At 34.0% G+C, this 16,714-nt stretch overlaps 4 protein-coding genes across 5 annotated transcripts; 1 reads left to right on the top strand and 3 right to left on the bottom strand.

Annotated features, from left to right (window-relative positions):
- The first annotated feature begins 1,937 nt into the window (after positions 1-1,937).
- On the top strand, positions 1,938-5,423 carry LOC130818964 (acyl carrier protein 2, chloroplastic-like). Its single transcript, XM_057685250.1, has 4 exons — positions 1,938-2,142; positions 3,467-3,556; positions 4,728-4,850; positions 5,092-5,423. Exons 1-4 carry the CDS (start codon positions 2,077-2,079, stop codon positions 5,212-5,214), a joined length of 402 nt encoding a protein of 133 aa, XP_057541233.1. The 5' UTR covers positions 1,938-2,076; the 3' UTR covers positions 5,215-5,423.
- A 742-nt stretch (positions 5,424-6,165) lies between these two features.
- On the bottom strand, positions 6,166-11,331 carry LOC130818963 (protein CANDIDATE G-PROTEIN COUPLED RECEPTOR 2-like). Its single transcript, XM_057685249.1, has 6 exons — positions 10,837-11,331; positions 8,760-8,951; positions 6,990-7,149; positions 6,803-6,899; positions 6,625-6,706; positions 6,166-6,499 (listed from the first exon to the last, which is right to left on the bottom strand). Exons 1-6 carry the CDS (start codon positions 11,146-11,148, stop codon positions 6,422-6,424), a joined length of 921 nt encoding a protein of 306 aa, XP_057541232.1. The 5' UTR covers positions 11,149-11,331; the 3' UTR covers positions 6,166-6,421.
- Positions 11,332-11,517: 186 nt separating this feature from the next.
- LOC130818962 (uncharacterized) lies at positions 11,518-13,672 on the bottom strand. Of its 2 annotated transcripts, XM_057685247.1 has the most exons (3): positions 13,343-13,471; positions 12,911-13,237; positions 11,524-12,137 (listed from the first exon to the last, which is right to left on the bottom strand). In XM_057685247.1, the coding sequence occupies exons 2-3, from the start codon at positions 12,959-12,961 to the stop codon at positions 11,679-11,681; spliced, it is 510 nt and encodes a 169-aa protein (XP_057541230.1). In that variant the 5' UTR covers positions 12,962-13,237; positions 13,343-13,471; the 3' UTR covers positions 11,524-11,678. The 2 variants fall into 2 exon arrangements, with proteins under 2 accessions (XP_057541231.1, XP_057541230.1); XM_057685248.1 differs by having other exon boundaries at positions 11,518-12,137; positions 12,911-13,672.
- On the bottom strand, positions 13,031-14,685 carry LOC130818611 (uncharacterized). The gene is made up of 3 exons (XM_057684775.1): positions 13,929-14,685; positions 13,464-13,849; positions 13,031-13,237 (listed from the first exon to the last, which is right to left on the bottom strand). The coding sequence occupies exons 1-3, from the start codon at positions 14,683-14,685 to the stop codon at positions 13,031-13,033; spliced, it is 1,350 nt and encodes a 449-aa protein (XP_057540758.1).
- Between the last annotated feature and the right edge of the window lie 2,029 nt (positions 14,686-16,714).

Genomic DNA, 16,714 nt, shown 5'->3' with positions numbered 1-16,714 from the left:
AAGAGAGAGCAAAGGTCGACTGAGGTTTTAGGGTTTAATAGAATTGGGGGAAAATGAGGAAGGAAGGAAAATCTGAAAATTTAACTCGCATCTGTTCACTGTTATTAATAGCGAACAAAGGCTGGAGGTAAAAAAATTGTGAAAGTCTTTGTTCGCTATTAATAACAGCGAACAAAATCTTTGACTTTTTTTGACCTTCAGTCTTTGTTCGCTGTTATTAACAGTGGACAGCTCCAAACTACAGTTTTAGGAAAAAATTGCTTTTAAAAGCTAACCTATTAGCTGTCGACAGATAAAGAGTCAATATTCGATTTATTCTTTAAAAATCCAGCCTTTTGTTCATTTTGTACAAAGAAAGAGTTTCTATGTAATGGCTACCTAGAGTAACCAGTTACTCCATTATATTCAGTCAAAATGCCACATGTCATGTTCTGATTGAGTGGTTTATTTTTTTTTTGAAATAGAAAAATATTAAATTAGAAAAAGAAAAATTTTCATCCTCTTACCCAGCCCACCACCGTACATGCTTTATCTCTCAGCTTAAACAATCACTAGGCCAGCAACTACTTCCCCCTCCACCAATTAGCGAAACCAGTCCCAAAACCACCACCTTAATCACCTAAATAACCCAGCCAAATACCACAATCCACACAATCTCATCAATACTTACAATCCTAGTCCACCCCACAACCTACACAACCCCATTAACACCAATCCCAGCCGCATTCTTAGTTGTCAATGATGTAGAGAGGAGCTTTGATGGGTGTGCATCATGGGGATTGTAGTGGGGTGGGCAAGTTCAAATGGTGGGTGGGTATAATGTTTATACATAAGTGAAGTCTGGATTATATGAAATATTCTACGATTGAAACTTTTCTTGTATGATTGGATTATAGGATTGTAGAATCCTGTTATGATCCTACTACCTAAATCTTCAGCTAAGTAGGATCACACGATTCTACCAATATTAAGATTCTACTTACGATCTAGATCGATCGCCTATTTTCTTATTGTAGGATTATAGAATCGTAGACCGTGTTAAAGATTCTAATAACCATGACTAGTGGTGATGGGGTTACGATAGGTGGTGCCTGGGGTCATGATGGTTTGTCTAGCAGTTGGTGCTAGTTGGTGGTGGATGGCGTAAAGTAGGTGAAGATGATGTAAAAGAGTAAGGGGCAAATTTATATTTTATAGGTTTAAAAAGTTAAAAAGTCAAAAGTAACAAGTATAATAGGTTACAAATCATTTGATTATTTCTTTGCAAAAAGGAGTTAAATCTAAGATCTTTAAAATAAGCAATATGTTAACTTTTCATCTGCTGACAACTAATAGGTTGACTTTCTAGAAACAATATTTCAAAAAATAAAAATAAATCATATTTGATAAAATATATAGGATGTTTGGCAATTGATTGTTAGTTGTTGGCCGTTGGCTTTTTTGTTGGCTTGTTTGACCATATACAAATGTTGATTATTTTTGTTGGCTTTTAAGTTAGTCTAAAAAGCTAGCTATTTGTGAAATGTTTGGTAACTTCGAGTATTAGCTGTTAGCTGTTTATTAAGGAAAAAATGGGTCAACAAGCCAAAAGACAAGTAAAAAAGTTAGTTGAAACAACTTTTTCATTTTGGCTTAAAAGCCAGCTTTCGGATGCTTCCAAAGTCATTTATCAAATATTTTTTTAACTGTTTGACCAACGGATAAGCCAAAAGTTAAAATTCAACTAAAAAGCTAAAACCAAAAACACCATTAATAGTAGACTTAAAGAAAATAGGGACAAATGGTGATTATTACAACTTACAAGTTAACAAGCAACAACTAATAAGTAACAAAACAAGACAAGTAATAGTAGGAACTAGGAAGAGCGAGGGCAGCTGAAGTTTGGTATATCTGTAAATGTGGAATTTAAATACATCCTTCTTTATATTCACGAATCACGCTCTTCGTATTCTCCGTCCTTTCCCTTTTTCTTTATTTTAAAAACCCTCTCTTCTCACTTCCATTCTCTCTCTCTTCTCTTCCGCCATTCTTCTTCACCTTTCTCACACTCTCTTTTTCTCTCTCCCTTTCCCTCCAATGGCTTCCGTCACCGGTTCATCTCTCTCCGCCACCTGCCATCCTGTACTCCGCCTTAAAACCTCGGTATATTTCTATCTTTTTTTCTGATTATTTGATCTGCTTACCTCATTTTTGGATCTGCTTTCTTTTTTATATTTATTGTCGATCATCATGCCTTTTCTTAAATTTTTATTCATCTTTAACTGATTTTGTTTTTGCGTTTGATTTGTGTTATTTTTTGTGGTTAATTGTTTGTTAGGCAAAGCCGAAAGGATTCGTTTCATCATCGTTAATTTTAAGTGATCAATAACGTGAAAATATTTTTTCATTGATATTTTAAACTATTTTTTTATAAAATTGTCGTTGCTCTGTTAATTACTTGGGACTTAGGAGTATCTCTGAATCTGAATGACGGTGACTGTTTTCTCTTGTCGTTTTGTTATTTTATTTTATTTTATTTTATTTTATTTTATCAGTTTTAACGTACTTCCTTGGTTCTAGTATACTCCCTCCAATTCGCTTTCCCAACACTATTTATCTCTTGTTCTTAAATTGTATTTTATTATTAATCTATAAGTTAAAACATAATCAAATGGAATCTTGTTTGATTCGTGTCAATGCAAAGATTATTTATATCAAACTTTCCATAATTATTTATATCAAACTTTTCATAATTTTTAACTATGCACAATTAGACATATTTAGAATTAAATAAGTGCATTGAATCGAGTATAAAAAACAAATGAGACATTAGTAGTGAATTGGTGGGAGTATTTGCCAACTTAACTTTATCCGTGTTATGTTGATTATTTACATATTGAATTATATATATTTAAAAATTAAAAAAAATTAACATTAAAAGTACGTGATTAGACGATGATCTTACGCATTATATGTAAAATGATCTTACACATTATATGTAAAATAAACTTGAATGATGAATAGTGTCATTAACGTAACTGTAGCATGTATTGTATTTTAGAACGGAGGAAGCGCTATTTTTTTTTGATTTGTATAAAAAGTTTGAGCTAAATCTGTAATTTTGACTAACATTGTTCAGCTAATTTTTCTTGCCGTTTGCCGCATTGTTCTGTCTTGAAGTTTTTTTAAAACGTATTTTAGGAAAATAGAGAATTCTTCTGGTTTTAATCATAAAATTTAAATCAAGTATTTGTTCTTAGCTTCAGCGTCAATTTGGTAATTTTTAAGGGGTTGAAATATAATGTTACTTCCTAAATTGATTATTTGCTGTTTTTAATGGAATTGTTATACATGTATTTGCAAATTTGTCCATCATTACAAGTAAAGGTTTTAATTTTATGTTGCTAGGCACTGAATTTCTCTGGTTGATTTGATCTATTGATCTTTTTTATGAATTCATAATCTGTTGATCGAATTTCTTTGTCAGTTTACCTCCAAGAATTATGCTCTGAATTCATCAGTATCAATTGGAAGGAGATATCCAAAGGCGCCACTTCGCTTGCGGGTTTCTTGTGCTGTATGGCTCTTTCCTTAACACATTTTATTGTGTTTTTTATATTTCATCTTTTCATTTGTTTTGTTTTAGTCTTTTTCTCCATATTTTTGTTTATGTCTACATAAATGGACTATGCCATTACCAAAGGATAATAGGTGATTGTGTCTAATAGGACCATGTAATAAAAAAAAAAGACCCAGAACTACCTTGACCACTTTTGTCTAACAAAATTAGTCTTTAATAGATGAAAAGTTTTGGTTTAATATTTTATTGCTACCCTTAGCTCAATTATGTTTGGGTGCATGACAAGGGATTTAAAACAAATTATTTGGGCAATCTGTTCAATATATGGGTTTGGCCAATTGTATACGTTTAAGACCAACTTTTGGATAATCGTTACCTAGCTCATGGCGGCATGATTATGTGTTTTTCATCCGTAGTTAAATAATTACTGAAAATAGGTTAATTGTGGTTATTTTCTTTCTAAAGAAGTTTACTATTATTATTCTTAGGGTTACCTAAGTAGGTGTAAATATGATGTGCACGGCCATTTGTGTTGTGAGCTGTTTGTAGTTTTGCTTCTGGGGGATTCATATGCTTTAGAGATTCTTACGTCTTAAGACTTGAATATATGCTAGAACAAGTGTAGAAATAAACAGTACAATACCTTTTTTTTGCAGAAATATAAATGGAAAGTTGATGAATTATATTTTCAGAACAGATTGACTGATTGTTCATGATGACCATTTATTCTACTTCTAGGCGATTGCAAACCTAGAATATATATAAATTGCTAAAGTATAATCTTAAACATATGGAAGTTGATGAATTATGTTTTCAGAACAGACTGACCTTTATCCTATGTGAGTGCAATCCTAGAATATGTAAAATGTTTATCTGTGTTACGGAAGAAGCACCATTGATGATGTTCAATAATCTGAGTGAGTGAAACGCAACATGAGGGTGTATTGAAGAGGTTGCGAGTTGAGTAAGAGTAATTCTTACAAACAATTCAATCGTTCAACATGCATATTCATGTTTGTTTTCGAACACTCATTGGAAGAGTTGAGTGATCCTGTTGCAAATTTCTTTCAGTCTATTATCCTTCCGAGTGTTCCCAGGAATTTTAGTGCACCCCTTGACTCTTTTAATATTGTCATTTTAATGTCATGTATTTGGCGTCCTTGAGCAGGCTAACCAAGAGACAGTAGAAAAGGTCAGTAAAATTGTGAGAAAGCAGTTGGCTTTGTCAGAGGACAAGGAAGTTACTGGTGAAACCAAGTTTCAAGAACTCGGTGCTGATTCTCTTGACACAGTAAGTATTTTAAACTAAACTTTTCTGTACCTTTTCGACCTGACAGCTGTACTTGTTTCTAGTTGTGGCGGTGAACTAATCCCTACCAAATTGATCTATTTTAAGGAGCCATAAATAGCAGGACCCGTATTTGTTGTCATAGTTTGGAGATGTAAAAACATCAAATTAAGAACTGCTATTGTTCTCCTCACTTTCTGTTAATTCTCAGTTGTCGACAAACTTCATTCAATTTTCCTTGCAGGTTGAGATTGTGATGAAGCTTGAGGAGGAATTCTGTGTAACCGTTGAGGAAGAGAGTGCCCAAACCATCACAACCATAAAAGAAGCTGCAGATCTTATCGAGGCACTCCAGAAGAAGAATTAGATCATCTATGTTAACATGGATCAAAAGTGTTGTCTTGGTTTTGAATATTTAAAATTTTTCTTATCGTCATCTTGATATTGTGTGTTCTGTTAGAGATAGAACGTTGTGTTTGAAAAATTAGAGCAGTATATGAAATTGGTCATATTGAGCTCATGGTTTGTGTGACATTGTTCCTCTTTACATTAATATATATTGCGTTTCATTGAAAACATGTATTCAATTGGGCGAGCAATCTTAAAAAGAAATTTGAAACCTGATGATAGTTTTCCATTTCTCACATCACAGTTATGAATTTTAGCTTTACTATTTTTTCTGGGGTGGTCTGAAATGGAGGGGGCCAAGGCTTATACTGTTATGCAGGCCACCTCTAAATCCGCTCTGTTTCCACAAAATAGTACCTTTATTTTAAAAATTCAGATTAAGTGAATATCAAATAAGTTAAGATGCTCGATAAAGTGTTGGAATATGTTAATTCAAATTTTAGTACAAATTTGTTCGGCAGATTGAAATATATATTACAAATTCCACAAAAAATTGCTACATTTAAGAATTCACATTAGATTTTAATATTACTTCCGTTCAGTGATTTTGTTCCTTTTGATTTTTTAACACTATTCACAGTTTATTATTAATTCGTATTTTATTCTTAATTTATAAGGTAAAACATAATCAAGTGAAATCAACGTATGAATTATTAATATCAACTTTTTATAATTTCTAGTTATGCACCGTTAGAGATAGGAAAACGTACCCAAATGAAATAGAAAAAAATCATTAAAATAGAGGGAGTATTCAAGATCGATGGAAAGATTAACAAGTAAAATAATCATATAAATGACATTTTGTGGAACAAAATTAAAAAAAAAAAAGGATTTGTGGATTAAAATGGAAAGAGAGAATTTAATCACATTGCCAATTTGAGTGATGTGTAAAAAATTGAACATCCTAAAATAAGTGGAACAGAAGTTTTAATTAGTCTGTAAATGGGATTTGGGTAAGAGTAAGAACACCCATTGTTAAAGATCCCTTCTACTTACAACTTACAATACATATTAGTCTCTTGAAAGTTAACAGATAACATGTTTTCTAGAAATGACAAACTCACATATTTATTTATACGGTTATACCCACGGGCCACAGGCCACTGACGGGCCACAAAAACAAGCCATTCTAATTTACAAGCAACCTACACGAAGTTTTATTGTCATCACTCCCAATCCGAATCGAAAAATCCAGCGTCTTTCATCTCCGAGTAGTATACATTATCCAAGTTCAAGTCTTCCTCCTAAATTCATCCAAAAGCAAAACTGATGTTAGGGCATCACAAAGCAGAGCATTCACCTCAGAAGAAATATAAGAATTGAAAGCCAAGTAAGAAACGAGTTGTCAGAACAGCCAAAGACCGATTACCTGGAAAAAATCTGCTAAAAATGTCTTGTATATCAGAGGAAGGTATAATGCATGGTAGCATATATCTATGATATCATAGAGCCTGAAAAAATAGTACGAGTGATGTTAAAGGGAAGTGGTGGGACATAGCGTAGTAAAATGGTAATACAAAGTGACGAACAAAATTTAAATGTCGTACCAGAACCAAAAACCAGTTCCGCTAAGAAAACAAGCAAAAAGTGTCAATCCATTTACGCCGAACATGATGGTGATGTACTTGTGATATGCAGGTCTTGCTGCAGAGCAATAAGTACCAGTTTATGAGGGAAAAAAATATTACAACTGCAGCTGCGTAATTTTCAAAAACCAAATTGCGCACAATTTACCTGGCAACCTCTCTCTCCAGCTGGAATGGTACATGAAAAGTATGAAGCCATAAACTGCTGTTGGCACCAACTTGTGCACAATCCACAAACCCCATTTCATTCGATGTGAATGCTCACTTTCAATGAATAATGGAACCCCGAATGCAAAAACATAAATTCCCTGAAGGTAAAACATCCAGGATCATAAAATTTAATTTGTGGCATTTCCAGTACATAAACCAAATGAAGATGATTTTTTGAACGTATATAATTTGTACTTGCAGTATGGAATAAATATACAAGGACATTAATAATGAATGACTTCAACTGACAGTAATCATAGAGAAGCCTCAAGATACAAGAAAAAACAAGCACAAATTCTTGTGAGAGACAGTCTCTTTGAGAGACCATCTCTAATTGGGCCGGCCCATTACATAGCATTAAGAATAATGTAAGTAGACAATTAAGATATTGAAAATAGGCACTAAGGTTACGGCAAATAAGCATTAAGGATAATGTAAGTAGGCATTAAGAATACGGTAAGTAGACATTAATCTTTAATGTGCTAGGCTCAAGATACGTCTCTCAAAGAGACGGTCTCTTAAGAGACTAGCTGAAAAACAAGACAATGCTCCAATGCCATTAACTGGCTCTCGGTAGGGTTTGAGGGGTTGGATGTACCCAACCTTATCCTTGTTATACACTTGTTAGTGATAATGTAGAGATTCTTTTCAATTGACCCTTGGTAGTAACATCATCTGAAACTTCACATTAAGTGGATATGATTTAATGAGTCATTTTACTATAGTTAATTATAATCAAAACCAAAGAACTATAAATCTTTAACCCAATTGAATTAGGGACGTAAGAAATAAGAAGACAAGAAAAGGCAAATTAATAAAGATGGCTACATCTAAAAGTTGCAAGATGCTTGTCGTGCCAAGTTGATTATGAGCTGAGTTGATCAGTAAATAAAAGAAAAGTTTATGCAATTTCTATTAAAATTAAAAATCTGAGATGATCACAAGCTTGTGGAGTTGACTTGAAGTCGGGGAGAACCCAACTTAAGAAAAATCTTTAGTAAGAGCCAAAAAATGATTTGGGTCTTGGGAAAACAGTCAATTCAGAGATATGATACATGGGAACTTTCACGACCTCTCAATTGAAGGAGATTTATCTTTTATAAGGCCAGAAAAAGAATGATATGGGACACGGTCACATAGGTGATCATGAAAGTTTCAACTTCAACGGCTAGCTAGACTGCTATCTGAGTAGCAACTAGCAAGAGAAAAAAATATTTAAGGTACTCCTGGAGGGAGTCGTAACAGCACAAGACAACTAAGAAAGACAAGCCAACAATAAGAAAACCAGACAATAGCACCAACACCCTGTACTTTCTTTCTCTTGAATCCTTTCAGCGAATCCAATGTCTTTTTTCCTTATTTTTTATCAAATGTTTTTTTGTGCATGTGTATATGGGAGGGTGAGCAAAAGAAGCAATTGTAAGCCACAATTAATGATTGCGACAGCTACAGAAAGTGAGAACTTTGAACATATCCCTCAGAGAGAATCCTTTTACCACTTAACTGACAACAAAACAGCTATGTCACAGATTTACAGCAGCGACATGAAACTAAATATCACACAGTCTATCACCATGAAAAAACAACCTACGGGCAACAAGCACACAGCAAAGAAAAACAGATTTAATCCACAAAATCGGAAACAGAACCTGCTAGGACATATTATCCACAAAGTGAGAATAATTGCTAGAGAATGAGCAATAAATACCTTAAGACAAATATCCAAACCAACTAGGAATGCGGAGATAGCAAATGTACGGGTCAAAGCTTCTGTACTGCTTGTATAATTTCCTTGAAGAAGAAAAGCAATCAAACTCACTTCCAGAAATAGCAACCCTGAAGTAGTGAATAGTGATAGAAGGTTCCATGATAGCGTCTTTCCTGGAGTACACTCCCATATCTGTCAAATAAAAGAACTACAAAATAAATAACTGAAAGACTCAGCAGCCCTCACTATACACAAAAGAAATTGAAAAAATAAGGCAATCAATAGATCAATCCACTCGCTTATCTCCTATTTATATGATCAAGTCCATGACAATGATGAAAACCCCATTAATGTTTTTCTTTCCATGAATTAAACAAATGAGAAGGGAAACAAGCACCTTTTATTTAATAGTTTTCCACTTCAATATTAGCAGGAGGTAATTACTATTACCAATATTGCCATTGCAAGTGACGCCTTCTATGGATGAGATAAACTAGTGAGACAAATAAGACAAAACCTATCTTGAAACAAAGAATAAATATTAGACTAATCAAATAGCAGTCAGAAAAATAAAAAAAATACAGGGTATAGCTGATCCAAGAATAGTAATTATCCCATACACCACAGATCCTACTCAGCTAAGGTACATAAATCACATGCATATACTAGACCAAAAAATATGCAAATACATTGAGAAGCACATAAGCATGACATGTGTACTTTATATATATATACCCTATGTGCTTTACAGTAAGTAAAGATTTGTGACCTAATACACACATGTACATTTAAAAACACCTTATTTATACACGCTCAAAGTAGTGTTCTGCAGTGCACAAATTAATTTGCAAATCCAAAAATACTTTGAAGAACTTCACTTGTTTGGAACATCACTTGTTTAGCTTGAAGTTTACCAAATCATCAAGTTGTGTGTATAAGCAATTCAAATTGAACCGGATAAATCAGTCGTTAGATTATTCCCAATCATTGGGTAAGTCATTTGTGCTTCTCAATTGTTATTACAGCGGTCATTCAAAACAACATTTTTGTTATTAAAAGGGTAAAGTTGCATACCTCCGACTTTCCAAACTCTGCTTGGACAGTGGCTACTTAGAATTGAAGTAAATCATAATTGCATGTTGCTATTTGGTTTCATATTGCAGTTGTCACATAGGAGGGATTATTGATACAAAAGATTCGCATAACATGAAGTTAAGTTAGGGTTCTAATCATTAAGCTAAATTCTTCTTTCATCAACAATAAATTTTTTGAGCAAAGGGGATAGCCAAGGGTTATGTGAAACATCTTTCTGGTCCACAAAAAATGTCCTAGGCATGGAGAAGTTTCGCAAGAGGTTCTCAACATATAAGATTCCCGTTCTTGAAACTCCAACCTCTTTGAACCTTTATGCACCAAGATTCCTCCATGTCACATCGATTGGTAATAGTCGCAATGTTATAATGATTGTTACTACAGAAGGGTTATGCAGAAAGTAAACTTCAAAATCCATCATAATGGAACGGCCTCATTTTCCTTCCATGATGCAAATATTTCAATATACTTATAGATACTAATATATATGCTGTGAATGTTCATGTGAATTGGAAATATATTTAATGGAGAAGAATCCATGTGAATGATGATTGGAACTAATATATTTATTCATGCAGCCAACTTCAATCTTTTGGGATTAAAGCTCTAATATTATTGTTGTTGTTGTTGTTGTTTATGTTCATACATTTATCTTGATTTTAATAGTGTTCATTTTTTGGACTTGATATGAAGTCAAAAATCTGGTAGAGTAAGATCCCCCTAGAAATTCCGGCTGAGACCCTAAATTCTCCTTCTCCAACCTTTCTAATAAAACCTTGATTTGCACCATAAAACAGTTCAAAAGTCAACATCATCACACCAAATATAGTCAAATATATTAAATAGAACCACTAATTGATGTGCTTAAACCGGGAATTTTCCCTATTTGTGTGTTTGTTATCAAACGGAAATCAATACTAGTCATACATCAAAATCAACCCAAAAAAAATACAGAAAATACAGGAATCCAAATTAAAGAAAATACCTGAAGACAACACCAAGCGAAATTGAGGAGGGTAACAAGCCAAACAATTCCATAATACGAGTTAATAATGTGAGACCTTCCATTGCAAAGCTTCGTGTAGCATTTCTTAGCTTGAAATGCTAAGTACAACAAGAACAACGCAGAAGATAAAATTAGAAAAAAGTTGTGCCAAAATCCATGGCAATCAAATAACCAATTGTAAAACCGATGATCATCCGTTTTTAGGCTCAAAGTTTCGGCGATTGTCGCAGAGGAATTTGATTCCGATGAAATTGGGATATCAAGAGCTGGGGAAAGTGATAGAGATGACATTGGTTAGCTCAATTTTGAGGGTTTCCCGTTGAACATTGAGATTTGAGAGGAATCAGTATAAGGATTTTGAGAGTAGAATACGAACCCTAATTCCTACGTATGTTGTTTCCTCCCTCCTGACCACCGACAATTTCTATTTTAGTAGTTTGATTGGTACATCGGAGAAAAATACAAACTTTTGAATATAAATAAGCTTAGGTAGCGTTTGGAAACACGAATTTCATTTGAATTTTTGTAATTCAATTCAAGAAATTGAAATTATGAATTTAAATTCCATTTTCAATTCTTCAATCTCGTTTGGAAGTCAAAGAATTGAATTTCTATATTTCAAATTCACATAGTTGTTTGGAAAATATTGGAATTGAATTCCCAAATTTAAATTCTATAGCATTGTTTGGATAACCTTGTAATTACATTCAACCAAAAATATTAAATATTAGCAAATAAAATGTATTAAGATATTACAATAATCCGAAATTGTCACTTTAAAAGTTATCTTAACATAGAATATCAAAAGTGTAACGTACAAACTACTCATCAAGGCATAAGAGTATCCAGTCGAGTTTCTCATCCTCCGGTAGTTCTTTCAACATCAGAAACTCGTCGGGATTACCATTCATAAACTTCTTTACTGCCCGCATAGTCTGAATCCTAGAAATGCCAAGCACTTGAGAAACAACAGCGTGAATCTCTTGACAAGTGAGTTTCGGAGTGTCTTTAATCTTGCTTTGCACGTACTCTCTAAATGACTCGGCAAAACTATTTACCGCATCAGCTACACTATCCTTTTTCCGCTTGCGAGAGCTTGAATTAGTTGGATCCTTAGAAGAGCTTGTTCGTTCACAGATCGTCTCCCCCTCCATGGCATCCGCTGCCTCCTCGTGTTGTTCTGCACCATCCCCGACGGCTCTATCCGCACCAAATAAAGTGCAAATATCTTCCCAATTTTCTATGCACTTGTTGCGATAAGGGGCAGCATTTTTGTTTACCTACTCGATCACAATCCCAATTTAGCAAACGAAGAAGCAAATAAGCAATAGTAACACAATTTAGGAAACAATAATATTGGTAGAGGAAGTACTCACTAATATATGAAGAATAGTACTGCAATTCTTCACAAGCAATAGCTTGATCCATTAAACAGTCATGGCTTGTTTAGAGTTAGAGTTTGGATAAAGAACCGCAGTTAGCATCCTCCAACATGCATCAAACTGCTTAAAGTTCGATGGTTAAACTGGACTGGCCAATTGGTGGATCAAGTTCTAAAGCTATAAACGGGTAAGATTCAAGATTACCTGATATTGCTTGTCCACAATATCTTACAAGATCCATTACCAATTTATCAGATTCATAATGTCATGACCAATTAAGGTTGTGTTCTCTTCACTTAAAACCATAATATTCATTAAAGAAGTTCAGTTCAGCACAAGCAAGTTGGATGAGTAAAAATAAATTCATTTCAATGAAAACAAGTTAGAATAAGTCGATTCAGTGCAACAAAAATAAGCTCACACCACTAAAAAGGTTCAGTTTAGTGTAATAAAAGTGACAAAATATCAAAAATAAATAATATTACAAATACTCCGTTTTATCATTTTTTAGTCCAGAGCTGAAGAAAAATAATAGGAATTACAGATATTTGATTTTGAAGCATATGTAATAGGAATTACACAATTTAGGAAACAATAATATTGGTACGGGAAGTACTCACTAATCTATACTAGTCAATGAAATATACAAGTAGAAACTCAGCCATACATACCTTAATATATTCTGTCCATTGAGGTAGATCTTCCATTGTGATTACGATCATTTTTTTTTCATCATCCCACTTAAATTTTGAATAAGTCTTGATGTCCGTGATGCATCCATAGTGTTTCTTTCACGACTTAGTTCGGTTTCTCACATGATCCACATTAAGTGCAATGCCTAGCTCTCTCTTTAACTCATCAACAACAGCTTGGTAAGCTTGAGGCTTAAAGTCTCCATCTCCTTTTTCCTTGTTGTTGATTTGTTCTAACAAAACTCGAGTAAGAATGTCATCCATCTGCTTATTCCAAGACACATAGCTTCTTTTATTGCTCATTACCTACCAAAAACAAAACAACACATTTAGAAGGTTTCATTATCTAAAATCAATCACAAGTGTTGGCATATGAATACAAAACATTGTACTAAATTCACATTCACACACCTACACTACTAGAGAATAAAAATAACCACAATCAAGTAGCCCCCCTTCGAGCTTGGTATTCTCGGAACATTTTTTGTGACATTTCATCTCTTAAGTTGTTCAATTGAGGTGAGGCTTGTGCCTTTGAAATGAAATCCTCCCCTTCATCCTCCATTGTATCAAAAGCTTCTACATTTGATAAATCATCGTCCACCTCATTTAACAAATTCTCCTCATCCAAATTTTCTTCTCTAACAAAATTATGGAGAATAAAGCATGCATTTATGATTCTTACTTGTGTTTGCTTATCATAAAAGCTACTTTTCCTCAATATAGCCCACCTCTTTTTCAATAACCCAAAGGCTCTTTCAATAGTATTACGTGCGGATGAATGACGCAAGTTGAACAATCCTTTGTAGTTTGTAGGAGCACTTCCTCTCCACAAGTTTAAATGGTAACATGTACCTTTATATGGAGCCAAGAAGCCTTGTGCATTAGAATATCCCAAATCAACAAGAAAATATTTATCTGTGACATTAAAAAAAATTATATACGAAAGTAAAATTATAAAGAATTATAATTTCAAGCTACTTGAGGTTTTGCTTACTCCTAGGAACTTTGAGACCATTGGGTCTTCGTAGGGCGTCCCCTAAAATGCGAGGATCAGAAGCCGATCCCTCCCAGCCAGGAAAAACATAATTGAACCGAAGACTTGGATCACATGTAGCTAGTACATTGGTAGTAATATCTCCTTTCCTATCTCTATATCTAGGTCGATCTTCAACGGGAACTGTCATCTTAATAAGTGTCCCATCAAGTGCCCCAAGTGCCCCCTCAAACCACTTCCACTTGTTGTCTCCATCATAAGTCACATTGAAATCTACTTGCTTGATATAATACTTGCCTATTTTCATCACAGCTTTGAGCACGGTATGGAATTGACGGCTTACCGTTTCTCCCGAACGAGTGAACACGGCACCAATAGTTCTATTCTTCAGATCATGGGCAAGAGTATGTAGAAAAAAAGCAACAATTTCTATTACGGTCACATTCCTAGTAGTAACTAGGTCTCCTCTAGTAACTAAAACCTCGCATAACTTATCAAAACATCTCCGATCCATACGTAACTGCTCTTTACAAATCCTATCATTCATGAGGGAATCCAACCAATATGTTCTTTTAATTGCACGTTCATGTTCGTTCCAAGGTACTTCTTTATGCTGAAACCTATCAAACCATGCTCCCACTACAACCATAATAAAGCCACTAACTATTGCAATTAGTTCCATTTCATCTTCATCGCTATCACTATTGTCATCTCTAGTTCGGTTTCTAACAATAGAAACTTGTCGATCATGAGACATGGTATACTGAGACATAATATAACCAATGTTTAATTAATTAATAACATCGTAACATCGCAACATATCCAGAGACAACACAAGATGGATCAGATTCAACAGCTACAAACATAAGTGCAATGGTTACTAACTCAATAAGTTCAAGTAAAGACTCAAGGAATAATTCAAGAAATGATGATACAGCTACAACTCAGCACGAGGAAGCATAGTATATTAGATGTAGACATTGCATCCGACTACTCAACCCAACACAAATGTAGACATTAATATCATCTATAGTAAAAATTATTAGATATGCTGTATGAAGACTATTCAGTATGCAGTATGCAGACTATTCAAATTAGTAGACATTAATATCACAATCACAAAATGTGGACAAACAATTTCGGATGAAGACTATTCAACAACTTATCAAATCTACTCCATACGTGAACTGCAAACCAATTTCAAGACTCCTGCGTCAAAACATTGCTCTAACGATCATGAAGAACAAAGGACTATTTGCAACCCAACCTCAACCCCTTTGCCCAAAACAAACCCATTGTTACAATCACCGAGAACTATTTTCAACTAACTACTCATTTTGATACACTTAAGATTAACTCCAACTTCTCATTTTAATACACTTAAGATTAACATTCGAGCGAAGCATGAAAACAAAAAACGAATTAGATAACAAATTATGTTACACCGGTTGGGTGGGAAGAATCAGAAACTGGAACACATAACCAATAAAAGAAAACATTTGCTTTTATGAACGAAACAACGATTGATGGAGCAAAAATACACAATAATTTTCTACGTCTAGCAAAAGTTTTACAAACTAAGTTAAACTAATATTTGAGGCTCTTAAATTTGGGTGACCCTTTGTGATCGTACATCATACACCGTACCTTTGTATTGACATTTTTTAAGAAGATTATCCATCAATTTCAGACAAGTAACGTCATCATCCACAACAAGAACCCTCAATCCTACAGGAAAACCTTCATTTTGCAAACTCATTTTCAAATCTCTAAAACTAAGAGATCGAACAACACACTGCTTTATGTTTGTCACTGAATCTGTTGCAAAACAGAAACAGGGGATTTGGTATTTATAATACAGCAAACACACACTAACCAATAATTATTATTATTATTTTTTTAAAAATAATAAATAAGATAGAAGGGAGTGGATAATACAGCAAAGTGTACACAGGACTTAAAAATGTATTCAAGTCAAAGGGAAAATTGAAAAGCTGTAAGTGAATGAATGTTGATTACGCAAAGATTACGATGATGGCAATCTAGGAAAGATAGCAATCATACTTTAAGGTATATAATTATATTGCTTTCAGAATCTCTTCTTCATATCTTTTCATTTCTTCTTCATATCTGTTCATATCTTCATATCTTCATATAATTATAGTTTAAGATCGAAAAACTTCACTAAGATCGACTCAAAAAACCAAACACTACAAAATGAATAAGTCTACTCTAATCTTAAAAGTACTTCATCAATAAGACAATTGTGATCTAACTCCTATAGACTGCTTGTATGAATTAAACACTATTTTATGCAGGATAAGTTATCAAAATAGCATAAAAACAGGATAAGTTCATCAACTAAGCAATCATAAACAGGATAAGTTCATCATACTTCAAAAATCTAGAAAAAAAAAACCAAAAACCAAACAGAACATAATACCTTGAAAAATGGCGAAGAAGAAGAATGGCGAAAATGAAGAAGAAGCAAGATAACGGCGTGAAGATTGAAGAAGATGGGAGTCTGCCTCTGCCGTCTCACCGTATGGCGTCTGAATTTGAAGATGCAAGTAGCAATGAGCAGCCAACAAGAACGAAGATGAAGACGGGATGTCGGGATTTCAGAGGAAGAGGGAATGAAGATGAAGAGGGGATTTCAGATGAAGATGAACTGATGAAGATGAATTCGAAGATGCAAGCAGCAGTGAGTAGCCAGCAAGAACAAAGATGAAGATGGGATGTCGGGATTTCAGATGAAGAGGGGATGAAGATGAAGAGGGGATTTC

Source organism: Amaranthus tricolor, chromosome 7 (assembly GCF_026212465.1).
Source record: "Amaranthus tricolor cultivar Red isolate AtriRed21 chromosome 7, ASM2621246v1, whole genome shotgun sequence".
NCBI classification, from domain to species: domain Eukaryota; kingdom Viridiplantae; phylum Streptophyta; class Magnoliopsida; order Caryophyllales; family Amaranthaceae; genus Amaranthus; species Amaranthus tricolor.
This window is presented reverse-complemented; position numbering and strand designations above follow the sequence as displayed.

Coding starts and splice junctions, on each gene's coding strand:
- LOC130818963 (XM_057685249.1), bottom strand. CDS start 11,148: ATGTCATCTCTATCACTTTCCCCAGCTCTTGATATCCCAATTTCATCG. Junction 7,150..8,759: donor GTTTGGATATTTGTCTTAAG/GTATTTATTGCT, acceptor TTTTACCTTCAG/GGAATTTATGTTTTTGCATT. Junction 6,707..6,802: donor GGAACTGGTTTTTGGTTCTG/GTACGACATTTA, acceptor CTATTTTTTCAG/GCTCTATGATATCATAGATA.
- LOC130818611 (XM_057684775.1), bottom strand. CDS start 14,685: ATGTCTCATGATCGACAAGTTTCTATTGTTAGAAACCGAACTAGAGAT. Junction 13,850..13,928: donor TGGTCTCAAAGTTCCTAGGA/GTAAGCAAAACC, acceptor TTAATGTCACAG/ATAAATATTTTCTTGTTGAT. Junction 13,238..13,463: donor GGGAGGATTTCATTTCAAAG/GCACAAGCCTCA, acceptor TGTTTTTGGTAG/GTAATGAGCAATAAAAGAAG.
- LOC130818962 (XM_057685248.1), bottom strand. CDS start 12,961: ATGATCGTAATCACAATGGAAGATCTACCTCAATGGACAGAATATATT. Junction 12,138..12,910: donor AATGGACAGAATATATTAAG/GTATGTATGGCT, acceptor GTGATCGAGTAG/GTAAACAAAAATGCTGCCCC.
- LOC130818964 (XM_057685250.1), top strand. CDS start 2,077: ATGGCTTCCGTCACCGGTTCATCTCTCTCCGCCACCTGCCATCCTGTA. Junction 2,143..3,466: donor TACTCCGCCTTAAAACCTCG/GTATATTTCTAT, acceptor TTTCTTTGTCAG/TTTACCTCCAAGAATTATGC. Junction 3,557..4,727: donor GCTTGCGGGTTTCTTGTGCT/GTATGGCTCTTT, acceptor GTCCTTGAGCAG/GCTAACCAAGAGACAGTAGA.